The following is a 27687-nucleotide window of genomic DNA, read 5'->3' as shown; positions in this document are numbered from 1 at the left end:
GCTAAAGTGGATAAAATTTTTGGATGTCTTAAGCGCCTGAAAGGAGATATATTGACTTAATCCATCATGAGCATTTCTTTGGTGTGCGAACACTGGCCATTAAGTGAGGCAGCGCTTCCTAACTGGTTGTTCCTCTCCAATGAGAGCATGAAGCAGCTGGCCACATTACGTTAGATGGCCCAATGTTTTTCTTATTTCCACTTTTAAATTATTTTTGAAGGATACTTCATAATTCTGAAACTCAAATGAATCTTTTGAAACAGTGCCTCTCACTGAATTGGCACAGAAAAATATTTTCCCTTAAGTAGCAGTGGTAGTCACTATAATATACAAGACACATAGCTACATTCTCTCAATGGTTGGATCTAGCAGAAGAATGGCTGATCTCCAGTGGCAGGACACCAGTACCAGGGATCAGCAAGTAAATCAATTCAGCTCAGCACCATCATAAAACTGGCAACCTAATGCAACTGCTGCTGCGGAACTGGCGTTCTTCCGTGGTACACTATTGAGGAAGAGTAGCAGAAGCTTTACTCTGCTTCAGGGTAGACAGGGTGCAACATATAGAACCCCACTAAGACAGACATCCCTCACCTCAGCCACCAAAGTTCACCAGAAGGTTTATTTTTGTTGGCAAGACAGCCAAGTAAGGTTGCCAACCCTCCAGGATTGTCCTGGTGTCTCCAGGAATAAAAGATTAATCTGCTGGACACTGCTGTGAGCAACCCAGGAGAAAAATTATAGGGGCACTAAAAACTTAAAATATCATTACTTTTCTCATTCCTTCAGGAAACTATGTTTTTAAAAAAGGAACTTCGGCAGTGGTTCAAAACAGGCAATAGTGAATGGTCAGCTTGCTTTACACCCCACCCGCGTTTCTTTTCCATTTAAAGAAAATCGGCAGGGTGTAAAGCGGGCTTCTAATTCACTATCGCCCAACTGTGAAATCTGATTTCACCCCCACTGTATTATTGGCGCAGGTATCCTTCAAGTCTACTGTATCAAGTGGTTCTCGGTTTCTGGTTGGGCATCTTCGTTCCAGTCATTGTTGATCAGTTTCTTTTATTGGCTCTTCTTGCACTGGCTCCAACCTTTCGAATATTTTAATGAGGTTTCTTTTCTTCTCAATTGTTCATCACCTGCACTTACAATACATGATATTGGCTCATCGCTGTTACGCAGAACAATTTCCGATTTCGAGAGAGAGACCGATAAGATTTTTTAATGTTGACGGAATCAAGGGATATAGGAATAGTGCGGGGAGGTGGAGTTGAGGTAGAAGATCAGCCATGATCTTATTGAATGGTGAAGCAGGCTCGAGGGGCCGAATGGCATACTCATTTGTTATGTTCTTATGATTTCCATTCATTTTTCTCAGGTGCATTTAGCCTCACTACATGATCTGGTAGTGAAGCTTTTTAAATGAGTCGGTCCTCATCAGAATAACTCTTTTGCTTACTTTTGCTGTGCTGGAAAAAAAAAAGTTGTGAAACTTTTAAAATAATTTATAGTTTGCGCAGTCATCTGAGGGAAGTGTTGTTTTCATTGTGTGTTCCATCAAGAATTATAGAATCATAGAAATTTACGGCACAGGAGGCGGCCATTTGGCCCATCGTGCCTGTATCGGCTGAAAAAGAGCCTAATCCTTCCATAGCCTTGTAGGTTATGACAAGTGCATATCCAAGTACGACGAGGGTTTCTGCCTCTTTCACCCTTTTACGCAGTGCGTTCCAGACTCCCATCACTCTCTACGTGAAAACATTTCTCAACTCTCCTCGAATTCTTCTACCAATTATTTCAAATCGATGCCCCCTCGCTAAGCAAAATAGTTCCTTCCTATCCACTCTATCAAGGCCCCTCAATTTTTATACACCTCAATTAAATCTCACTGCAGCCTCCCCTGTTCCATAGAAAACAACGCCAGCTTATCCAATCTTTCCTCTAAAATTCTTCAGTCCTGGCAACATCCTCATAAATCTCCTCTGGAACCTCGCTAGTGCAATCACATCTTTCCTGTAATGTGGTGACCAGAACTGTACGCAGTACTCTAGCTGTGGCCTAACTAATGTGTTATACAGTTCCAGCACACCTCTCTGCTCTTATATTCCATGCCTCAGCTAATAAAGGAAAGTATCCCGTATACTTTCTTAATCATTTTATTAACCTGTCCTGCTACCTTCAGGGATATGTGGACATATCCAAGGTCCCTCCCTCTGTTCTTATACACGTCCCAGTATCTTATTATTTGTGTATTCCTTGCTTGTTATCCCTCCCCAAATGCATTACCTCACACTTGTCCGGACTGAATTCCATTTGCCACTTTTCTGCCCACCTGACAAGTCCATTGATATCTTCTTGAAATCTACAGCTTTCTTCCTCACTATCAACGACATGGACAGTTTTTATATCATAGAAACATAGAAAATAGGTGCAGGAGTAGGCCATTCGGCCCTTCGAGCCTGCACCGCCATTCAATGAGTTCATGGCTGAACATGCAACTTCAGTACCCCATTCCTGCTTTCTCGCCATATCCCTTGATCCACCTAGTGGTAAGGACTACATCTAACTCCTTTTTGAATATATTTAGTGAATTAGCCTCAACAACTTTCTGTGGTAGAGAATTCCACAGGTTCACCACTCTCTGGGTGAAGGAGTTTCTCCTCATCTCGGTCCTAAATGGCTTACCCCTTATCCTTCGACTGTGACCCCTGGTTCTGGACTTCCCCAACATTGGGAACATTCTTCCTGCATCTAACCTGTCTAAACGCGTCAGAATTTTAAACGTTTCTATGAGATCTCCTCTCATTCTTCTGAACTCCAGTGACTACAAGCCCAGTTGATCCAGTCTTTCTTGATATGTCAGTCCCGTCATCCCGGGAATCAGTCTGGTGAACCTGCGCTGCACTCCCTCAATAGCAAGAATGTCCTTCCTCAAGTTAGGAGACCAAAACTGTACACAATACTCCAGGTGTGGCCTCACCAAGGCCCTGTACAACTGTAGTAACACCTCTCTGCCCCTGTACTCAAATCCCCTCGCTATGAAGGCCAACATGCCATTTGCTTTCTTAACCGCCTGCTGCACCTGCATGCCAATCTTCAATGACTGATGTACCATGACACCCAGGTCTCGTTGCACCTCCCCTTTTCCTAATCTGTCACCATTCAGATAATAGTCTGTCTCTCTGTTTTTACCACCAAAGTGGATAACCTCACATTTATCCACATTATACGTCATCTGCCATGCATTTGCCCACTCACCTAACCTATCCAAGTCACTCTGCAGCCTCATAGCATCCTCCTCGCAGCTCACACTGCCACCCAACATAGTGTCATCCGCAAATTTGGAGATACTCCATTTAATCCCCTCGTCTAAATCATTAATGTACAATGTAAACAGCTGGGGCCCCAGCACAGAACCTTGCAGTACTCCACTAGTCACTGCCTGCCATTCTGAAAAGTACCCATTTACTCCTACTCTTTGCTGCCTGTCTGACAACCAGTTCTCAATCCACGTCAGCACACTACCCCCAATCCCATGTGCTTTAACTTTGCACATTAAACTCTTGTGTGGGACCTTGTCGAAAGCCTTCTGAAAGTCCAAATATACCACATCAACTGGTTCTCCCTTGTCCACTCTACTGGAAACATCCTCAAAAAATTCCAGAAGATTTGTCAAGCATGATTTCCCTTTCACAAATCCATGCTGACTTGGACCTATCATGTCACCTCTTTCCAAATGCGCTGCTATGACAGCCTTAATAATTGATGCCATCATTTTACCCACTACCGATGTCAGGCTGACCGGTCTATAATTCCCCGTTTTCTCTCTCCCTCCTTTTTTAAAAAGTGGGGTTACATTGGCTACCCTCCACTCCATAGGAACTGATCCAGAGTGTATGGAATGTTGGAAAATGACTGTCAATGCATCCACTATTTCCAAGGCCACCTCCTTAAGTACTCTGGGATGCAGACCATCAGGTCCTGGGGATTTATGGGCCTTCAGTCCCATCAATTTCCCCAACACAATTTTGCCGACTAATAAGGATTTCCCTCAGTTCCTCCTTCTTACTAGACCCTCTGACCCCTTTTATATCCGGAAGGTTGTTCGTGTCCTCCTTAGTGAATGCCGAACCAAAGTATTTGTTCAATTGGTCTGCCATTTCTTTGTTCCCCGTTATGACTTCCCCTGATTCTGACTGCAAGGGACCTACGATTGTCTTTACTAACCTTTTTCTCTTTACATATCTATAGAAGCTTTTGCAGTTCATTTTAATGTTCCCTACAAGCTTCCTCTCGTACTCTATTTTCCCTGCCCTAATCAAATCCTTTGTCCTCCTCTGCCGAGTTCTAAATTTCTCCCAGTCCCCGGGTTCGCTGCTATTTCTGGCCAATTTGTATGCCACTTCCTTGGCTTTAATACTATCCGTGATTTCCCTTGATAGCCACGGTTGAGCCACCTTCCCTTTTTTATTTTTACGCCAGACAGGGATGTACAATTGTTGTAGTTCATCCATGCGGTCTCTAAATGTCTGCCATTGCCCATCCACTGTCAACCCCTTAAGTATCATTCGCCAATCTATCCTAGCCAATTCATGCCTCATACCTTTCAACGTTACCCTTCTTTAAGTTCTGGACCATGGTCTCTGAATTAACTGTTTCATTCTCCATCCTAATGCAGAATTCCACCATATTATGGTCACTCTTCCCCAAGAGGCCTCGCACAATGAGATTGCTAATTAATCCTCTCTCATTACACAACACCCAGTCTAAGATGGCCTCCCCCCTAGTTGGATCCTCGACATATTGGTCTCGAAAACCATCCCTTATGCCCTCCAAGAAATCCTCCTCCACTGTATTGTTTCCAGTTTGGTTAGCTCAATCTATGTGCATATTAAAGTCACCCATGATAACTGCTGCACCTTTATTGCATGCATCCCTAATTTTCTGTTTGATGCCCTCCCCAACATCACTACTACTGTTTGGAGGTCTGTACATAACTCCCACTAGCGTTTTCTGCCCTTTGGTATTCCGTAGCTCCACCCATACCAATTCCACATCATCCAAGCTAATGTCTTTCCTTACAATTGCATTAATTTCCTCTTTAACCAGCAACGCCACCCCGCCTCCTTTTCCTTTCTGTCTATCCTTCCTAAATGTTGAATACCCTTGGATGTTGAGTTCCCAGCCTTGGTCATCTGCAAACTTCTTAATTCAGTCCCCTGCACTGAAGTCTAAATCATTGATATATACCACAGAAAGCAAGGGATCGAGTACTGAGCACAGTGGAACCCTATTGGAAACAGTCTTCCAGTCACAAAAACACCCATCAACCATTACCCTTTTACTTCCTGTCACTGAGCCAATTTTGGATCCAACATGCCACTTTTCCTTGGCTCCCAAGAGCTTTTACTTTTCTGACCAACCTGCCATATAGCACCTTGTCAAAGGCCTTGCTAAAATCCATATAGACTACATCAATGCACTACCCTCATCAACCCTCCTCATTACCTCCTCAAAAAATTCAATGATGTTAGTCAAACACGACCTTCCCATAACAAATCCATGCTGACTGTCCTTTATTAATCCGTGCTTTCTAAATGACAATTTATACTGTTTCCAGAATTTTTTCCAATAATTTTCCTACCACCGAGGTTAGACTGACTGGCCTGTAATTACTCGGTCTGTCCCTTTCCCCCCGGTACAACGTTAGCAGTCCTCCAGTACCACGCCTGTAGACAGAGAAGATTGGCAAATGATGGTCAGAGCTTCTGTTATTTACTCCCTTGATTATCATAATAGCCTAGGATATATTTCATCTGGGCCTGGCGATTTATCTACATTCAAAGATGCTAGACTCCTTAATACTTCCTCTCGCACGATGTTTAGCCCCTCTAATATTTCACACTCCTCCTTCTTCACTACAACGTCTGCATCATCTCTCAGATTTGAGAGAATTCTGCTGGTAACTCTAAGTCATCTCCAGTTGTATTATGATAATCAAGCAGGGCTGAATGTGCATATGGATCTTGTTTTCTTCAAGTTTATTTCCCACTTGAGCAACTTTCCCACTGTATTGTGGGTACTTTGGTGAAGAGGTATGCTTGAATCTGTGGGCTTCACTACATTTCTGCACAATTACATTTGAACTCTTGAATTAGTTATTTTTTCAACTTCAGAACAAAAATGAAATGTAGCCTATGATGACTAAATATTGATTTGATTTGAATTAAATGATATTGTTCCCAACTTTCCTTCATGGTCTTTATAAAGTGGTTTTCTTAATGATTTTTCACACCAGACAAATTAAGAAAGACCTTATCTAAATGATTCACTGTGCCAAGTTGTTGTAGTCTTTTCTGTTGCTTGTTTTTTTTTCATGTGTTTGGTGGCTTACAAATGATTAAAACTATATGCCTGTAGTCCTTCTGCTTAGGTGTCCTATTTGTATGATTTCTTGTACTATGAACTTGCACGTATTCCCAAATCAGGATAGCATCTATAAAAACTCCCAATCCTTCAATATTATCTAGCATCTGTAACATTGGATGTTGGAAAATTTCTGGAGCTTAAATAATCCCGAACGGTACTCTTCTTCAGCCTAGGACAATGAAAGTGCACAACTTTAATGTCTACATTAAATCGCATGCGGTAGTAGCCACAATTTGCTTTAAGCATTGCTGAAGAATTTGTCATTTGATAACTGTGACACTACTACTTCCATGGTCTGCGATAGATAGTGCTCTCAGTCAATGGCTTTATTTCAATCTTTAAGAGTTGAGGTATGGTCTTACTCTGACATTGTTTGGTTCTCATACTACTTCTAACGACTTGATTCTGACTAATTAATTAATAATGCTAAGGGGGCAAAATTGCATAACACCCCATTTGGGGGGCTAACTTTTGTGGTTGCGCAAAAATAGTTTCGGGCGCTGCACGAGTGACTCCAACACGAACGTCCGGTTTAGCGCTCCAGGAATTAAGCTGAGCGCTAAATCAAACACTACCGCTTCCCTCGGAGCACTAAAGCCGGCAAGAGGGACGGTAGCGGTGCAGCGCTAGGGGGCGGAACCGATGTTCAGGTCTGGAGCGATGCACAAGAGATCGTGGCACTAGGGGTTACTGCCACCGCAAACCTCGACAGGAATTTCCCAGGTATCAGTACTCTAGCCGCGCCCATTGGCAAAGCCGATAGCGTCCCTGGTGGCGCTAACAGGAGGTGCAAAGGGAGGCCAATTTCCAGCCCTAAGATTCTGGACTTAGCTTACTGTAAACTCACTGTGGCACTGCAGTACAGTGGATTCCAATGCTCATGTAAAACAAACAATTTGCATTTCTATAGAGCCTTCAACGTATTAGAAACATCCCAAAGCGCTCCCATGGAGCGTTAGCAGACAAAATCTGATAGCAAGCCACAGAGATATTAGGAGGTGACCAAAAGCACGGTCAAAGAGGTAGGTTTTATGGAGCGACTTAAAGGAGGTGAGAGAAGTGGAGAAGCAGAGAAATTTAAGAAGGGAATTCCAGAGCATAGGATCTAGGCAGCAGAAGGCATGACTGCCAATGGTGGAGGGGCCAGAAGAGGGGCGACGAAGAGCGAGGCCAGGAAGGGGGCCAGGAGAGGTGACGCAGGGCGGGGCCAGAAAGGGGCTGAGGGGCGGGGCCAGGACCATGGGGCAGGGCCAGGAGAAGGGCCGCGGGGCAGGTAAGAAGCCAGGATCAATGCCCATTTGCAAGACACTGACTGTCAACATGACACTCAGATGCTTAGCATGCATTAGTCACTCGTGGATTCCCTCATGGTGACCTCCAAATCTTGTTTACACTTAGGGCCTTGGACTTTTCAAAACCAAACTGATCAAAGTAGCAGTGTGTAGATGCAGTAATAGTTAGGTGGTGAGTCACAGAGTGGATGTGCACCTATGATTCCCCACAGAGTGTCTTCTTCTGTGCCAGAATTCCTGAATAGCTGGGAGGAGGTGAATGAATGTAAAGGTCACATTTCCTCACTGCCCATTTCAAAGCAGTATGGTGATGGGTTTAGGCCTGAAGCCTATTTATTTTTTTCTCCATCCCATTACTGATGTGACAGCATCAGTGATGGAGAAAGAGATGAAAAACTTGTACCGGCCCTGGAACTCAATAACTAGGGAAGAGGCAGTACTGGATCTAGTTCTAAGAAATGAAATGAGGCAAGTAACTAACGCAAAGGTAGGGAAACCTCTCGGAAACAGCAGACAATTTTGATGAACTGTAAAGAAAATTGGGGAATTAGACAATGGGAAAAATGTCAGACCAGACATTTCCCCAACAGCTGGTGGAACAGAAACTAGAGCTAATAATATAATAGAAAGTTAAGCCAAATATATTAAATGTAGAGTGGAATAAAACAAGATTAGAAAGGCTAAGAGAAAGTATGAAGAAAGACTGGCACAGAACAAAGTGAAGCAGTACAAGTAAAAGCATAGTTCCAGAAAGGGCTGGGCCAATTAATAGAGGGAAATTAAATCTTATGGAGGAATTGGGAAGATATTAAATTAGTAGTTTACCAGTTTTCATAGAAGAGTGTAATAGTCGGAATGGAAGGGTACAAGAGGAATATGTGGATCAATTAGATTGGATAATTATAGATAAGGAAATTTGTTGGAACAGGTAATGAGCCCTGTTGGCATGAGTCCTGCAATACTGAGTGATGTCAGAGAGGAAATAGCAGAGGCTCTGACCACATTCTTTCAAACATTCTTAGATATGGAAACCGTGCCAAAAGACTGGAGAGTTGCCAATGTGACATCTCTGTTCAAAGAAGGAGGAAGGAATAAACCAGGTAACTTATAGACTGGTTACTCAGCCTAATATTCGTAGCAAATAAACTTCCAGAGGCCATAATAAGTTAATATTCACGTGAAAAGACATAAGTTAATTAACGACAGCCAATATTGATTTGTAAAAGCAAACCATGTCTGACAAACTTAACAGAGCTCTTTGAGGATATAATGGTACATCAATAAAATAAATGTTATTAATGGTACATCAATAAAATAAATATCATTGATGTTGTGTGTATGGATTTGCCAAAGGCATTTGATAAGGTGCGAGTTGATAAGGGAGAATTGTTGGTTAAATTATGGCACACAGTATTGAATGTCACGGATAGGAAGCTGGTTAAGGAAAAGAAAACAGGATATATACACGATACATAAATACATAAATAAGAGGTGCAGCAATTAGATTGGATAACTATAGGTAAGGAAGTAGGTACTGAAAAGTTGCTGGAACAGGCAATGGGCCCTGTTGGCATGAGTCCTACAATACTGAATGATGTCAGAGGAAATAGCAGAGGTTCTGACCACAATCTTTCAAACATACTTATACACTCTGCACAATATCAAAATGTACAAACAACGCACAAATAGGCAGTGCAGTTAACTGTGAAGAAGACTGTAAGCAACTTCAGAAAGGTTCCGAAAGGAAATCAACAGGTTAGCAAATAAAATTTAATGCAGAGAAATGAGGGGCAATACATTTTGGAAAGATGAATAATGAAATGTCATACACTAAATGGTAAAACATTACAAAGGAGTACAGAAACAAGACACTTGGGGATCAGATACACAAATCTTAAAAAGGAGGACAAGTTGATAACGGTGGGGGGAGAAAAACATATGGGATGCTTGGTTTTAATAAGCATACAGACTATAAAAGCAAAATGTAAGTAAGCATACAGACTATAAAAGAAAAAAGCTAATGGTTAACCTATATAAATCATTGGTTAAGAAGCAGTTTGAATATTATGTTCAGTTTTGGCCACCCTACTTTAGGAAAGATGTCAAACCCATGGAGTGGGTGCAGAAGAGATTCACGAATATGATATCAGGGATGAAGGGCTTTAGTTGTGAGGAGAGACTAGAGAAACTTGGGCCCTGTTTCTTCAAAACAAAAGAAGTTAAGTGAAGATGATAAAAGTGTTTAACATGATTGGCTTTGATGAGGTAAAATTGGGAAAATTACTTCCACTATTTAAGTCAATTGCTAATGAAGTTAAATTAATGCTAAATAGTGAGCATGAATTTATCACTGCCAAAACAGTGCAGAAGATTTTTCAGGACATGAAAAACCCTGTCAAACAATAGTGAAAGCAGAATCAAAAATAGCTTTTAAAAAGGAAGTGCATAACTATTTGAAAAATACAAATATGAAATGGCATGGCGAAAGAGCAGAGGAATGGAACTAAGTGGCCATTTTTTTTCCAGAGAGCCAAAATAGGCACAATGGGCTAAGTATCCTCCTCCTGTGCTGTAAAATTCTGCAGAAACAGTTTATGAACTGGTACACACTGGCTTCTGAAGATACATGTTGAAGATGAAAGGCTGACAGTGGAGCAAAACCAGACACCTGCTCACATCGTACGGGTACACTTGACAGGGAAGTTCTCAAAACAGGGCCCACGTTGTCACCTCGGCTGGCCACTTCTGGAGTGCTATTTAAAGGCAGATAGGGCAAAATTTATTAACCTCCCTAGTCTGGTGTCTTTTGCTTTTTTGGACCCCGCGATTCATCAGCCCTGTACTCTCGGAGTGCTTGGGGCTGTTATGCACGTAGCACAGGTCCTGCGGCCCCATAGAAATAGGACGACGATTGAATCACACCAACATTGGCCCTTCCCTTTAAGTGAGGAAAGGAGCCTCCAAAGACAGCAGCGCTGATTGTTCCGTACTCTGCCGCTACCACCCCTGACTTTAGCGCTCTAAGGGAAGTGATAGCGCTTGATTTAGCACGCCACTTCTCTCTCGGAGCACTAAAGCAGAAATTCCTGCGATCAATAAATCTTTTCCGCCTGGCACTACTTTTACACTCCCTGAAAAGTCAGCACCCCAAACGGGGCACTACGCAATTTCTAGCCCCAAGAATTACCGAGTGCTCTTTCCAACAAAGCTGGAATTCTTTTGTGAGAAATATATACAAATCACTTTCCGTGCAAGTTTACTGCAGTATCCAATGTTACTGTGTTTTTCTATGCCACTTCACTTCATGTGGAAGCAATTTAGCTCTAACTAAATATAACTTCTGGTAACGAGATCAAGGAACAGCACAAAGTGAATTTTAACATACTAAATTTGCTTTATAATATATATTCCATATATACATGAAGTGCACTTTCACATATAAAGTGCTGTAGTGTGCAGAATGTACAATAATAGATGGCTTACCTATGAGTGGGGGCTCATCTATAGTAATGCCCTGAGATCTGAGGTGTTTCTTGATGCAGGCTAGTCGTTGTACATTGGGTCCCCAGCGTCTACCCAGTTTATGCACATGCTGAATCTGAGTCACAAACCGCATTTCATCATTCAATTTGCACTCGGGCCTCCAGTCAGAGGGAGGGATCACTCGGCACATGCCATACTTCTCCACCTGAGTTCTGACAGATTCCACATAAGCTAACGGGTCATGAAACTCCTTCTGGGTAGGCCTGAGAATGGGAATTTCTCCAACCAGTGCCATGCCAACCTTGTTGCCTTTCTCCTGTTTTACTGAAGAGTCTTGTGGCTTGTGCGAGGACTCTGTAGCTGAGGTAGAACTATTTTCGCTGGAGGCACTTTCCAATTTGCTCTGTGCTTGTTTGCTTGGGGTGTTCTTACCTAAGGATGCCTTCCTAAGCCTCTGTCTTTCACTGTTTTTGACTGGTGTTTCACACTTTATTCGTCCATTAGGTAGAGTTTTTTGTTTTATATTTACTTTATTATCTTTAGCTCCTGCTGTACATGTGTTAGCTTTCACTCTCTTTGAAGGTGACTGTGGTTTCACTATATGGTTGACCTCCTCATGCCTCCTTTTGGAGGTCCGCAGTCCTTCCTTAACTTCTCTTACTTCAACTTTAGTGGATGCTTTCCCGTTCATCTTTCCATTTAGTTTGACACAGCTAAGGGCAGCACCATTTGAATGTGACGTTCCATTGGATAGCACCTGTTTTCTTGATTTTGCATTGCTGCTTTCGGTTTTCCCTGAGATTGTATGGTTAACAGCTACACTGGATTTGACATGGTTCGGTTTGGTTTCCTTGACCAGTTCTTTCTTGGCTTTGGTGTATGTAACATTTCCCTTTGTCACCGTTGCAGTGTACTTCACAGTTTTGGACGGTGAAGGTCTGACCTCCCTATTCTTTTTGGCACTAGATGCATTCGCGCCTAACGATGGAGTCTGGGCAATTCCATTCGCCCCCTTTGAAATCTGCAGCAGAACAAAAGCACAATGATTAACACTGTCATCCCTTACTTATACATAAACCTGTCTTACAATAACTAACTGTTCATATTAGAAGAAACAAAGCATGCATTTACATATTGTCTGATCACGTCCTCAGGATGCCGCAAAGCGTAGTCACCATTATGTAGACAGACACCACAGTCAAACTGTACACAGCTAGGCCCCACAAAAAGCAAATCTGATGTTAGTGGTGTTGTCTGAGGAAAGAATGTTGGCCAGGATATCAAGAGAACTCCCTGCTCGTCTTTGACCCATACCACTGGATCTTTCATGTCCAGCCGAACAGGCAGGCTGCTCCTCGTCCGAAAGACAGCACATTGGATAATGCAGCATTCGTCCAGTACTGCCCAGCAGCACAAGCCTAGATTGTGTGCACATGTCTTGGAGTGGAATTTAAACCTACAACCTTCTGAGACTCAGAAGTGAGAGTACTACCAATTGAGCCAAGTTGATACTAAAAGGGAGATAAAAAATACATTTTCTTTAACTACCATATTCACTACTAAACTTAAAGAAGGGATTTCCCTGATTCTCACACACACATACACACTGTAGAGATTAGGGTCAGTGCTCTCCTAATCATAAGCAAATAATGGCCTCTTGGGACAAGCTCCCAGATGACTACAGGTGACTGTGGAAATACAACCCAGCAAGGAGATAACATATTTAAGGAGAGAAGAGGAGAGGAGAAAGTGAGCAAAGAAAGAACTAGCAAGAATTATTTTTTTTTTTAAAGATAGCATTGGCCAAAAACATGATCCCAGCCATCTAAATTCTGCAAGACTTCTCACTCCGTCCGGTGTGCACCAGTACTGAAGCTTATGGTCACTAGGAAGGACTGAGGAAGGGGAGGAGGTAGAGAAGAGTGAAGTGTTAAAATATTTTAAACTGTATTTTCACTAGCATGTCACATTTTCTTCCAACCAAGTGGCTCCATGGGTAGCTTAAATCAAAAGTTTTCCAGCCCCCAATGAATGGCACCAATTAACAAGAGGCAACAACATAAGCAAGGTGAGTTTTACAACCACTTCAGTAGTATTATGGGTAGGAGCAGCCGGCTGGCAGCAGCCACCAGGTTTTTAGCCATCAGTATCATGTAGATCAGAGTTGAGAGTGGTTAAAGCAGGAGAGAGAAACTGCAAATAGGGCTACTTGGAAAATCAGTTGTGTGCCAGGCATACAGTACAAGGTTTCGAATTATTTATAGGACAACCTTAAAGCAGCTTAGAAGGCTAAAACTGCCAGCATCAGCCCATGTCTGGTTAAGGGCCGTCAGTACAGTGACAGTGACCTGCCCGCATTTCCCCTCATTGGAAGCCCTAGAATGCTGCACTCGCCCTGAAGGTTCAGTCAAAGTTCAGAATTATGGGGACACACACAAACCCATCACCATACTAGTAAGTACACGACCTGACCTACAGCCCGTCTTGTGTTTAACTGTTCCTGCATTGTTGCAAGACCTGTGATGGGCTTTAGTTCAGGAGCACTTGAAGGTCAAATCGGGACTTACACACGGTGCAGTCCATCAACTATTCTGGCAGGAGTGTGCCCACCATTACCCATCAGAAATGACTTTGATGATGGAGCTTGTGAAACTCCAACCTATGTCAACAGAGGGAGCCATTGAGCCTTCACTGTCATCACAGAGGATTGAAACATAGAAACATAGAAAATAGGTGCAGGAGCAGGTCATTCGGCCCTTCGAGCCTGCACCACCATTCAATAAGATCATGGCTGATCATTCAACTTCAGTACCCCACCCCAGCCTTCTCTCCATAGCCGCTAATCCCTTTAGCTGTAAGGGCCACATCGAATATATCCAACGAACTAGACTCAACAACTTTCTGTGGTAGAGAATTCCACAGGTTCACAACTCTCTGGGTGAAAAAGTTTCTCCTCATCTCGGTCCTATATGGCTTACCCCTTATCCTTAGACTGTGTCCCCTGGTTTTGGACTTCCGCAACATCAGGAGCATTCTTTCTGCATCTAACCTGTCGAATCCCGTCAGAATTTTATACGTTTCTATGAGATCCCTTCTCAGTCTTCTAAATTCCAGTGAGTATAAGCCTAGCCGATCCAGTCTTTCATGTCAGTACTGCCATCCCAGGAATCAGTCTGGTGAACCTTCGCTGCAATCCCTCAATAGCAAGCACATCTTTCCTCAGATTAGGAGACCAAAACTGCACACAATACTCAAGGTGTGGTCTCACCAAGGCCCTGTACAACTGCAGCAAGACCTCCCTGCTCCGATACTCAAATCCTCTCACTATGAAGGCCAGCATGCCATTTGCTTTCTTTACTGCTTGTTGTACCTGCATGCCTACCTTCAATGACTGATGTACCATGACACCCAGATCTCGTTGCACCTCCCCTTTTACTAATCTGTCACCATTCAGATAATAATCTGCCTTCCTGTTTTTACCACCAAAGTAGATAACCTCACATTTATCCACATTATACTGCATCTACCATGCATTTGCCCATTCATCTAACCTGTCCAAGTCTACCTGCAGCCTCTTAGAATCCTCCTTGCAGCTCACACTGCCACTCAGCTTAGTGTCATCTGCAAACTTGGAGATATTACATTTAATTCCTTCATCTAAATCATTAATGTATATTGTAATCCACTGGTTATCAATAAAATTCATCAATGTGCAAACTGTAGATTCTGGAAAAATGTGCCTGAAAGTGATTTTAATTACAATTTTAAAAAAAATGACTCATTGAACATAAATTTTTTGAGTTCTATTTTTGGCTCCCCGCAAAAAAATCTCCCCCCCCCCCCCCCCCACCCCCCACCCACAAGCCTGTTGTTACACAGCAGGGCACCAACGTTACGCAACAAAACAGTAAATAAAACTTTCCTTCTTAATCGTAAAATAAGTTTAAAAATATCAAATTTTCTTGCCCTATTTTCCAAAGGTTTATGCCTCATGCTGACCACAGGAGCCAACAGCTCTTCAGTAACTTGCCCAAGGGAACATGATTGACGTGTAAACCCGACAATGGATCAAGGACCCAGGATAGTTTTTCCTCTCCCTAGCTCAGGGACACTGAAGCCAGCTGTCCTACTTGTCATGTATTTAACCGTCATTGGAGGAGGTGCTACGCAGACTGGACCGGGTAGGTCTGCGACTGAAAAAGGCAAAGTGTGTCTTCCTAGCTCCAGAGGTAGAATTCCTGGGGATGAGGGTAGCAGCAGTCGGGATCAGACCTGCGTCCAAAACAGATGCGATCCAGAGAGCACCCAGGCCCCACAACACGACACAGCTGCTTTCGTTCCTGGGGCTCCTGAATTATTTTGGTAACTTTCTTCCCAAATTGAGCACGCTGTTAGAGCCGCTACACGTGTTCCTACGCAAAGGTCGCGAATGGGTCTGGGGGGACAGCCAGGAAAGGGCTTTTGATAGATTGTTGGAGCATAACAAATTTCGTGCTCTGTTAACGCTATATGACCCATGTAAGAAACTCGTTTTAAAGTGCGACGCGTCGTCCTATGGGGTCGGGTGTGTGTTGCAGCATGTTAATGCCAAGGGTCAGTTACAGCCGGCAGCTTATGCCTCCAGAAGTCTGTCCCAGGCAGAACGGGGCTACGGGATGGTAGAAAAGGAGGCGCTCGCATGTGTATATGCTGTAAAAAAAAAAAAAATGCACCAGTACCTGTTTGGCAGGAAATTTGAACTGGAGACAGATCACAAACCCTTAATGTCCCTTTTGGCCGACAACAAGGCCATAAATGCTAATGCATCGGCCCGCATTCAGAGGTGGGCACTCACGTTAGCCGCCTATGACTACACAATTCGGCACAGACCGGGCACTGAAAACTGCGCCGATGCACTCAGCAGGCTCCCACTAGCCACCACCGAGGGGGCTACCGAGCATGGTGCTGAGATGGCCATGGCTGTTGAAGCTTTCGAAAGCGAAAGCTCACCCGTGACAGCCCGTCAGATTAAAGTCTGGACAAATAGAGACCCGCTACTGTCTTTAGTCAAGAAATGTGTCCTGAATGAGGACTGGGCAGCCACGTACGGGGCATGCCCTGAGGAATTCAAACCATTTCACAGGCGCATGGATGAACTCTCGATTCAGGCCAATTGCCGACTATGGGGAAACCCGAGTAGTCATGCCCCAAATGGACAGAGAGAGGTTCATCAGAGCACTCCACAATGAGCACCCGGGCATGGTCATGATGAAGGCAATTGCCAGGTCACACGTTTGGTGGCTACCCAGACCTCTTGGATATTAGGAGGGGTTGGGGGCGGAGGAAGAGAGGTGGGGGAAATACATGGTATCCAGCAACTCGAAGTGCGCCGCCACAGCTCAGCTGGATGCAGAGTAACGTTCCCTCTATTCTGCCCCAATCTTAAAAGTAAATTCCCTTTTGTCAGTCGTGGCACAGTTGGTAACACCCTCACCTCTGAGTCAGAAGGTTATGGGTTCAAGTCTCACACCAGAGACTTGAGCACAAAAATCTAGGCTGACACTCCAGCGCAGTGCTGAGGGAGTGCTACATTGTTAGAGGTGTCGTCTTTCAAATGAGACATTAAACCGAGGCCCCGTCTGCCCTCTCAGGTGGACGTAAAAGATCCTATGGCACTATTTATCCCTCAATCAACATCACTGAAACAGATTATCTAGTCTTTATCACATTGTTGTTTGTGGGACCTCGCTGTGCACAAAATTGGCTGCCATGTTACTTACATTGCAACTGTGACTACACTTCAAAAAGTACCTCATTGGCTGTAAAGCGCTTTGGGACGTCCGGTGATCATGAAAGGCGCTATATAAATGGAAGTCTTGTCTGAATGGCACTCCCAACTGGTACCAAACTGAGTCCGATTTTGTATCATAGGTCTAAGCCCAACTGAATGGAGATTGCCCAAGCTGATTACTCTTATAGCCACTTTCTACCCATCAGTCCATTGAGTGCTGATCCCAGAAGGGTAAAGCCAGTGCCCTAAATGTACTGTGCCATCTAGTTGCCTGGAAAGAGTTGCTTCTGAAGGCATATGGACTGTTAAGTAAATATGAACTCTCACTGAAACAACAGTAATAACAACAGTAACACTCCAGAGTCCATAGTCCACTGCCAATCATTTTCTGTTTGCGCTATGCTTTGAAAACTAGAAAATCCCGTAACACCGTTCATTTCCAATCAACTTCGTTACATTTATAAAACTACATGTGGCATAGAATTCAATTCCCCGTCTCCTCCCGCCCCCCCCCCACAATATTCTTCTGCAACTTGTCCTACAAATATCTCATGTTGTGTATATATATTTAGGAAGAACCTAAAAGTAATAAAATAGCAAACCTATAAATGGCCAGTGAAAAATCTGCCTGTGTCAGCAATGCTCAAGGTTACAAAACTAGTTCTGTTAAATGCTATAGTCAGTAAGCAAAGTTCCCGTACATTCACACATCTGCAATGCATTTCAGTTCCAGGTTTTCAAAAACCTGTTGTTCATTTGCATTCATTATAAAAATGTTCCACAGAGAATGGGAAATCAAATCAAAATATTTAGCCTTCCATTTTTCATTGTGGCTATTGCGGTCCAAATGTTTCTCAACAAGTTTGAAATTCGAGGAATGGAAAGACATTTTTGAGCTATGCACAATTGATATCCTAAATATTGTGGCATTTTCACCGCATAGACCGGTCAACATAAACCTAACAACCAACAGGTTTCAGGGGGGAAAGGGGGAAACAAGAAGGGGTGAAGGGGAGGAATCGTGAAGGATAGAGGAGGAGGAAAGAGAAAGGTAGGTGCGGGAAAGAGACCCAGAAGGGGGGCTTCTGTCTCCACTTGCCATAAACATTTCTACAAAGTCTGTTTCACTGCAGAATTAATCTCAGTTGTACAAAACATAGCATCAATCAGGTATGGCGTGTTAAGTAGTGTGGCATGAACATTCGTGTCCCAATTACAGCCAGATTGACTAATTTTATACCTATCCCTATATCAATCAACACCCAAGGAACAAATGGCTATTACACCAATGATTTATCTTTCATTATAAAACATCACTGCTGAGAATGTATGCTCAATAAAAGTGTTGTCAAAAACAAAAATTAAAATATTAAACAGAATCAAGATGTTTCCAAATCATTAACCCATCACTTGTTTATTAAGGTGCTGGCAGACTTGCTGTGTATTCGTAGCACTTCTTGCTTGTTATTGCAACTGCACCTGTTTGTGTCTGACAGCAGAGTGCAAAATATTGAACCCATCAGACATGTTCCCAATGTTTTACAAAGATGCCAATATATGAACTATGACTGCATTTTGTGACTCCCAGCTACACAACTAGAGACTCCATGCTGAGTACAACAATGGCAACAGTTGGTATTGGTACATTTTCCAAAATGAAAGGAATATTCCTTGAGCAATGGGCTTCTAGACACTTAAAATTAGTGCTGTAGTAATTTGGCAGACATGAAGTTAATCATTTAGCAGCGACACTCTTACTGTGACTACAGATTAAATATGGTTACAACACAAGTTCCACAAGGAGCTCCTCACTATCGCTTGGCAGATGAGTACAGTGGTGTGGGCCAATGACATTACTCCACGTACTGCTGACACATTACTCACTGACTGAAGCATCCGAGCCAGGACAGCGTGTTCAATTTAAGAAATGAGCAAGGACACAATCAAACGAAGGATTAATTACCTATTCAAAAACTGAGAGCAGACTGTGAAAAATATATATATTTAATCATTTAAATCAAGTACGCACAGATCTTCATGGCTGGTTAAACAGTGACCCTAGAAAATGTAGAACATGGTGCAGTTTTATGGAGAATAATTAGCCCTCTTACAGCACCCAAGCATATTCAAGTTTAAACAGGAAATTGCAGGGTACCAAATTACCAATGAATGCTGGAATGTACCTATACAGATTCCCTAAACTGCAGTACTCCAATATCTGCAAAGATTTCATTGTATACAGATGTGGGAGGGACAATGAAGAAAGATAGTATTGAGACAGAGACATCCTGTAGATTTTAAAATTGGAACATCACAGGCTATGTGAAGCAGCCAAGATGTCTAAATGGAGATCTAATCAAACATTAAATTAGCAACTATCAATGTAGGCCCTTATGTGGAAGCAAAATTCATGGGCTAAGGAAATAACCCATCAGGTAGTTATTTATGTTCAATTCTTAGCAAATCTAATATATTAGCATAGAAAGAAAAAAAAAAATCACGCAAAGAGGAAGGAGGCTGTCCATAGGAAAGGTAGGCCATGATTTAGCAGCAATGACATAGCAAGCATTCCAGTCTTAACTTTGCTGTCATCAGACAATGGATGCCCAGGAGAGACCAACAACTTTCCCATTAGGAGGGAATAAAATGTCTCACGCACACAATCATGGACAGTTACTGAAAACACACTGTTCCCCGAAAACAACTATCCCAAAACTCTGCCAGCATCAGTCTTTTACTGGATACTGGGCGAGACAGGTGCTGTCGATTCATGTTAAGGCAGGTCCATGCCAAATCGCAGAGCTGGAAACTAGCACTACGAGATCACCAGCAGTAAAACTGCCTCATCTGTGAGCCCAATCACAAAATCTCCAAACGCATTGCTACAAATGCAATTTTTGGTTTAGTCAAGTACCTGTATATTCAAACTCTACGTTTCAGGTATCTCAAAAAGATAAAGATTTCGTCCCCACCACTTAAAGTGAACATGTCCATGCAAATGAGATTTGCCTATTACATGCGATGGCTGGTATAGTGCAACATACATGACATCTGGGGACCCAATGTATGTAATATTTGTTTCTCCTATAGGAATGATGCAAACCACAACCATCCAGTCTGCAGAGCAGTAGAGCAAAACTCCTGAAACTCACTGGCTCTTTCTGCCCAAAATAAACTGAGCACTTAAAATGCTATAACCGGCAACTCTGAAATTGACTTTAATGCAAAATAGGTAATGGTTATCGCATTTGGTCAATGGTCAATGGTTATCGCATTTGGCTACCCGTTTTAAACGTGGGTGTTTTAAGTGGTGGGGACTGTAGAAGTATTCCATCTTTATGCTCGTTTTTGAAAATGAACGGCCCTTCTGTGTTATGGGGCTAACTCTTCAGTTAAATATGCTGGGCAGTCATTTTTGTACCTGTTGCGTTCGGTGCTCCTGAGATGGTTTAGTAACAGATGAGCCATTAGCAGCAGGGCCTTTTGTTGAGCTGCCCATTTGTGAAGAAGAATTAGCAGCAGTGCCTGTCGAACACAGCTCTTTCTTGCACTCAACCTTTTGGTCACTGTTCTTGTCTTTCCCTGGCGTGGCCTCTTTTCCTTTGTGTTTCTGGACAGATTCTTTTTCTCTCAAAAGCTTACTAGAACCATTCAAAACTGAAATAACAAATGTGAAAAGTTAAGGGAAAAACTATCTTAAACTCAGGTTATAAGAAATTCATACACAATTTATAAATCAATGACAACTCCATAGAAATGTTTTAGAAACCACTGTGGGAAGCGTGAATTGAACACTGTTTCACCAGGTATGAATAGCCTAGTTAAGAAAGAAGTTTTAATCTGTCCAAACAAAACATCAATGATGCTTTTTACATTCAACCTTAAACTAGATCTCACCAGATGGTACTTTACACAGTGTTGGCTCCGAAGTCCAAGAAATAAGACGCAACCTGCTCCAGCGGTGCATGCCCTCTCACACCCTTCAAATCTTTCATTCGCCTTTTGTGCACCCTCTTCCCCCTTTCCCCCACTACCAGCATAGCCTTCAGCCTCCTTTCCACCCCCCCCCAAATTAGCCTGGGTTTTTAAAATCTTTTTTTTGCCACTCCCAGTAGATCACATGGTTTTGGGTGGAGTGGAGTGTATGGCCCAAAAATTACGGCCTTGCCGGGTGTGTATGAAGTGCGCACACACCCGGCGAGGCTTCGCAAAAACCGGGGCGTCGAGAATTGACTTTTCCGATCAGACAAAATTTCTTGAGACAGATTCTACGCATCCCCGCAGGAAGGGCATCCGCACAGCAGAGATTGGGCTATTTGCCCAATTTATGCCCAGCAAATGTCCTTCAAACTTTTACACCAGGTAAAAGCAGGCCTATAGCTTACTTTTCCCAGCGTAACACTTTTAAAACAAAGGAAAATTAAATTTAATCAATCATTCATTTTTATATTAAAATCCCTGTCCATTAAGGTCCATTATTTTTAACCCCATTCAAAAAAATTCCGAAACTTTTTTTTCTAAAATATTTAATTGCATTTAATTTCAATTAATTTTAAATGTGAGGTATATATTTTTTTTTAATTTATTGTGCTGTGTTTCTTGTTTTAGGGCGTTATTCTCATTGATTGTAATGGGAGCCCATACTAACGGAGTTCCTATTATTATCAATGAGAATACTAGATAGTGATTGATGGTCCAGGCCCACGTGATTCCAGCAGATGCATTCGTACGTGGAAGACATCTTCCCATGTGCTGTGCAGCGAATGAAGGCTTCCGACCGGAATCCTACGTTCCTCCGAGACCAATAGGTAGTTTCACAGATTTTTTTTGTGCGTTCGTACGAAGGAAGCCTCCAACTACAATTTTCGGCCCATTATGTTGCGATACACAAGGTATCTTAAGAACATAAGAAATAGGAGCTGGAGTAGGCCATTTGGCCATTCGAGCCTGCTCCGCCATTCAACAAGATCATGGCTGATCTTCTACCTCAACTCCACCTTCCCGCACTATCCCCATTTCCCTTAATTCCCTTCGTTCCCAAGAAATATCAACCTCTGTCTTGAATATACTCAACGATTGGAATTCTAAGATTCCCAACCCTTTGAGTAAAGAAATTTCTCCTTTCAGTCCTCAGTGGACGACCCTTTATTTTGAGACTGTGACCCCGTGTTCTAGATTCCCCAGCCAGGGGAACTTTTTCTCAGCATTAACCCTGTCAAACCCCTTAAGAATTTTATATGTTTCAATTAGATCACTTCTCATTCTTCTAAACTCGAGGAAATATAGGCCGAGTCGACTCAATCTCTCCTCATAGGGATATCCCCTCTTCCTAGTGGACCTTCGTTGCACTCCCTCTAAGGCAAGTATGTCTTTCCTTAGGTAAGGAGACCAGAACTATATACAGTACTCCAGGTGTGGCCTCACCAATGCCCTGTATAATTGTAGTAAGACTTATTTACTCTTAGAAACATAGAAACATAGAAAATAGGTGCAGGAGTAGGCCATTCGGCCCCTCTAGCCTACACCGCCATTCAATGAGTTCATGGCTGAACATGCAACTTCAGTACCCCATTCCTGCTTTCTTGCCATACCCCTTGATCCCCTTAGTAGTAAGAACTACATCTAACTCCTTTTTGAATATATTTAGTGAATTGGCCTCAACAACTTTCTGTGGTAGAGAATTTCACAGGTTCACCACTCTCTGGGTGAAGAAGTTTCTCCTCATCTCGGTCTGAAATGGCTTACCCCTTATCCTTAGACTGTGACCCCTGGTTCTGGACTTCCCCAACATTGGGAACATTCTTCCTGCATCTAACCTGTCTAAACCCATCAGAATTTTAAACATTTCTATAAGGTCCCCTCTCATTCTTCTAAACTCCAGTGAATACAAGGCCAGTTGATTTAGTCTTTCTTGATAGGTCAGTCCCGCCATCCCGGGAATCAGTCTAGTGAACCTTCGCTGCACTCCCTCAATAACAAGAATGTCCTTCCTCAGGTTAGGAGACCAAAACTGTACACAATACTCCAGGTGTGGCCTCACCAAGGCCCTGTACAACTGTAGCAACACCTCCCTGCCCCTGTACTCAAATCCCCTCGCTATGAAGGCCAACATGCCATTTGCTTTCTTAACCGCCTGCTGTACCTGCATGCCAACCTTCAATGACTGATGTGCCATGACACCCAGGTCTCGTTGCACCTCCTCTTTTCCTAATCTGTCACCATTCAGATAATAGTCTGTCTCTCTGTTTTTACCACCAAAGTGGACAACCTCACATTTATCCACATTATACTTCATCTGCCATGCATTTGCTCACTCACCTAACCTATCCAAGTCACTCTGCAGCCTCATAGCATCCTCCTCGCAGCTCACACTGCCACCTAACTTAGTGTCATCCGCAAATTTGGAGATACTACATTTAATCCCCTCGTCTAAATCATTAATGTACAGTGTAAACAGCTGGGGCCCCAGCACAGAACCTTGCAGTACCCCACTACTCACCGCCTGCCATTCTGAAAAGTACCCATTTACTCCTACTCTTTGCTGCCTGTCTGACAACCATTTCTCAATCCATGTCAGCACACTACCCCCAATCCCATGTGCTTTAACTTTGCTCATTAATGTCTTGTGTGGAACCTTGTCGAAAGCCTTCTGAAAGTCCAAATATACCACATCAACTGGTTCTCCCTTGTCCACTCTACTGGAAACATCCTCAAAAAATTCCAGAAGATTTGTCAAGCATGATTTCCCTTTCACAAATCCATGCTGACTTGGACCTATCATGTCACCTCTTTCCAAATGCGCTGCTATGACATCCTTAATAATTGATTCCATCATCTTACCCACTACCGATGTCAGGCTGACCGGTCTATAATTTCCTGTTTTCTCTCTTCCCTCCTTTCTTAAAAAGTGGGGTTACATTGGCTACCCTCCACTCGATAGGAACTGATCCAGAGTCAATGGAATGTTGGAAAATGACTGTCAATGCATCCGCTATTTCCAAGGCCACCTACTTAAGTACTCTGGAATGCAGTCCATCAGGCCCTGGAGATTTATCGGCCTTCAATCCCATCAATTTCCCCAACACAATTTCCCGACTAATAAGGATTTCCCTCAGTTCCTCCTCCTTACTAGAACCTCTGAACCTTCTTATATCCGGAATGTTGTTTGTGTCCTCCTTAGTGAATACCGAACCAAAGTACTTGTTCAATTGGTCCGCCATTTCTTTGTTCCCCATTATGACTTCCCCTGATTCTGACTGCAGTAAAGACTACATTTGTCTTTACTAACCTTTTTCTCTTTACATATCTATAGAAACTTTTGCAATCCGTCTTAATGTTCTCTGCAAGCTTCTTCTCGTACTCCATTTTCCCTGCCCTAATCAAACCCTTTGTCCTCCTCTGCTGAGTTCTAAATTTCTCCCAGTCTCCGGTTCGCTGCTATTTCTGGCCAATTTGTATGCCACTTCCTTGGCTTTAATACTATCCGTGATTTCCCTTGATAGCCACGGTTGACCCACCTTTGCTTTTTTATTTTTATGCCAGACAGGGATGTACAATTGTTGTAGTTCATCCATGCGGTCTCTAAATGTCTGCCATTGCCCATCCACAGTCAACCCCATAAGTATCATTCACCAATCTATCCTGGTCAATTCACGCCTCATACCTTCAAAGTTAGCCTTCTTTAAGTTCTGGACCATGGTCTCTGAATTAACTGTTTCATTCTCCATCCTAATGCAGAATTCCACCATATTATGGTCACTCTTCCCCAAGGGGCCTCGCACAACGAGATTGCTAATTAATCCTCTCTCATTACACAACACCCAGTCTAAGATGGCCTCTCCCCTAGTTGGTTCCTCGACATATTGGTCTTGAAAACCATCCCTTATGCACTTCAGGAAATCCTTACTCTTGTACTCTAATCCCTTTGTAACAAAAGCCAACATACCATTTGCTTTCCTAATTGCTTGCATGTTAACGTTCTGTGATTCATGTACAAGGATACACAGGTCCCCCTGAATTCAAACATTTCCCATTCTCTTGCCATTCAAAAAATATTCTGCTTCTTTGTTTTTCCTATCAAAGTGGATAATTCCACATTTCCCCACATTGTATTCCATTTGCCATGTTCTTGCCCACTCAGTCAACCTGTCTATGGGCTAGATTTTCCCCAAGCAGTTTTGTCGGCGCACTGACCTCAAGCTCGCCGACTGTGCGTGCGCCAAACAGCCAAGCCGAAAACAGTGCCGGCACCTTCGCGCATGCACAGTGGTGCCGTCCCGACGTGCGCGCATGCGTAGTAGAGAGAGTAAACTTGGCACTCTGCCATTTTTAAAGAGCATCGCAGCTGTAATTGCTGCCTGCCAGGAGAGTTCTGAATCTAACTAGCTGATGTGCTGAATGAAAGCTGCAATATCCTGTCTGAAATTAACTGTTGCATGCCTGGAGAAGTCGTAGGGATTATTGCAAAAGTGCTAAGTGTCTCAGAGGACTGTGTTTTGAAAAATTACACTTTCACTAAGTGCAGTGGAAAAGTGTGTCAGAGCATTGCAAAAGTCCTGTTAGTGTCTCGGAGCAGTTGCAGCAATAATGCAGCAAGGTCCATCAAGAACAAAGAATTTCTTGCATGACGAAGTCGAGTCACTAGTTACTGTCACTGAGAACAGATGGCAGCACCTGGATACCAGCAGAGGTCACACAAAAGTGCCACCCAAAGAGATGAAGAAACGCTGGAACCAAGTTGCAGAAGAATTCTGCAGATTGGTGATCAACAAGAGATCTGGAAGGCAGTGTAAAAAGAAGTGGCAGGACCTTGGTCAAGTAGTTAGTGTAAGTAATATTTTCATTTATTCAATGTAATTTCAATTGTAAATGTGACCAGCTGTACATGTCCCACCCAGCAGAAAGACACCCTCTCTAAAAAGTTGCATTTTAATCTTTGCAGAAGAAACTGTCCCACAACAAAAGGGAAAGAACTAGAACAGGAAGAGAACCGGCAAATCTGCACCCACTGACACCCTTGGAAGAGAGGGTCGCTGCTTTGATGGGTCCTGCCTGGAGAAAAACCATCGTACTGCACAAGCTGGGCCCGCACGCGAGGGAGTGGGTAAGTCATGAAAAGTCATCGTGGCCCTTCAAATCAACCTGCTGCCTGACCTGCTTTGTGTGAGCCTACTCATGCCACCCATTTCACTGTTGCAGAACTTGAGGACAATCCTCCTGATGATCCAAATCAAGATTCAGATGTGGACAAGTCTGAAGAGGAGAGCAACCGTCCAGAACAACATGGGCGTGAGGGGCACTTTGAGTGGATGTGGGAGGGGTTCGATGACAGGAGTGTTCTACTAAATCTTGGAGGTCAATATGTCTCAGTTGCCAGGCTCCTCCGTCATTAGTGGTTCGACATTGTATGGTTTCCCACCGTCTGAAGTTGCAGGTCCCAGTGGTGGTGGTGGTCTAGTGTCGCAGCATTGCACACCCGTGGCCCCACCTTCCGAGGCTACAAGTCCCAGCAGCGGTGGCGGTGTTGGTGCAAATCAGCAGGGAACATCCAGGGCCCCAAGGTCCAATCGTGCGCCTCCCAGTGGGATGCCGCGACCCAGGTCCAGGGGGAAGGGAAGGAGACATGGACCATGCTCTTCTAAGGTGTAGGATGCAACAAATGTTGTTCAGATGTTGGCAATTGGTAGGGAGAGCGTTGAGCTTACCCGATCACTCCTGGACACCAACACTAGGGTGAGTGAGGAGGTAGCGGGACTGTCAGGAGAAGTAACAGTAATGGCACGGGAAATAGGAACCACGTCCGCTAACATCAGTGAGGGAATGGTGGCCATGAGGGATGGAATGTCAGAGGTAGTGGAAAGGACGACAGTCGCAATGACCAAGGCCATGAGGGAGGGAATGTTTGAGTTAGCTGCTGCAGTAAGGGAACACGCCCAGACCCTGCGCCCATTGACAGAATTAACTGCCACTCCCACTCCAATCCCCGCACCAAGCTCTGAACAGGCCGAGGCCGCGCCCTCCAGCTTGCCGCCTGAGCCCTTCAGCTTGCCACGTGACGTTGACACACTCCACCATCAAGAGGTGTCCAGTGGCCGAGATGTTAGAAAGAAGAATCTTGGTGTGCAGTCCAGAAACACTGCACCATCGCCTGCGGGCAGGGGGTCATGGAGAGCCCAAGGCCAAGCACAGCGGGCGGCCTTACACTAAAGGGGATGAGAGATGGGTGCAGCCTTTCTTTGCTGCTGTTTTGTTGTTTATGTCACTTCACTCACTGTTCTAACTGTTCTCACATTGGATGTTTTTAGTAAGTTATGTAACTTTAGACATTTATAAATGAACTTAAAGTTTAAGTGATCTTAGAGTGTAACTGTTCTCACATTGGGTGTTTTTTGTAAATTATGTAACAGTACAAGTTTATAAGTGATCTTATCATTTAAGTGATCTTAAAGAGTAAATTTTGATACAAGAATATTTTTATTACGATAAAGTTAAGTACATTGCAAAGTTTTCAATAAAATATATTTTACATTCAATTAATACAATACAGGAACAGCTCCAAAAAATAAACCCTCCTCGCTCCACCAGTACCCCTCTCCCAGCCTCCCCGTTGTATAAAGGCCAGCATCTCTCCCTCTATGGCGCCCCACCGACGCCCCACCCCCGATGAAAAGCGCAGATCCAGCAGCTTCTCCAGTCACTCGGCGGGCTCCCCCC

The 27687-nt window shown here is 43.5% G+C and overlaps 1 protein-coding gene across 1 annotated transcript in view; it reads right to left on the bottom strand.

Moving 5' to 3' along the window:
* LOC139264363 (protein Jumonji-like) overlaps positions 1-27687 on the bottom strand; it is a 447980-nt gene that overhangs the window by 75768 nt on the left and 344525 nt on the right. The window contains exons 6-7 of the mRNA XM_070880677.1: positions 20396-20631; positions 11205-12225 (exon numbers count right to left, since the gene is read on the bottom strand). Coding sequence (XP_070736778.1) covers positions 11205-12225; positions 20396-20631 — 1257 coding nt within the window. The remainder of the gene's footprint in view (positions 1-11204; positions 12226-20395; positions 20632-27687) is intronic.

Source organism: Pristiophorus japonicus, chromosome 5 (assembly GCF_044704955.1).
Source record: "Pristiophorus japonicus isolate sPriJap1 chromosome 5, sPriJap1.hap1, whole genome shotgun sequence".
NCBI classification, from domain to species: Eukaryota; Metazoa; Chordata; class Chondrichthyes; family Pristiophoridae; genus Pristiophorus; species Pristiophorus japonicus.
This window is presented reverse-complemented; position numbering and strand designations above follow the sequence as displayed.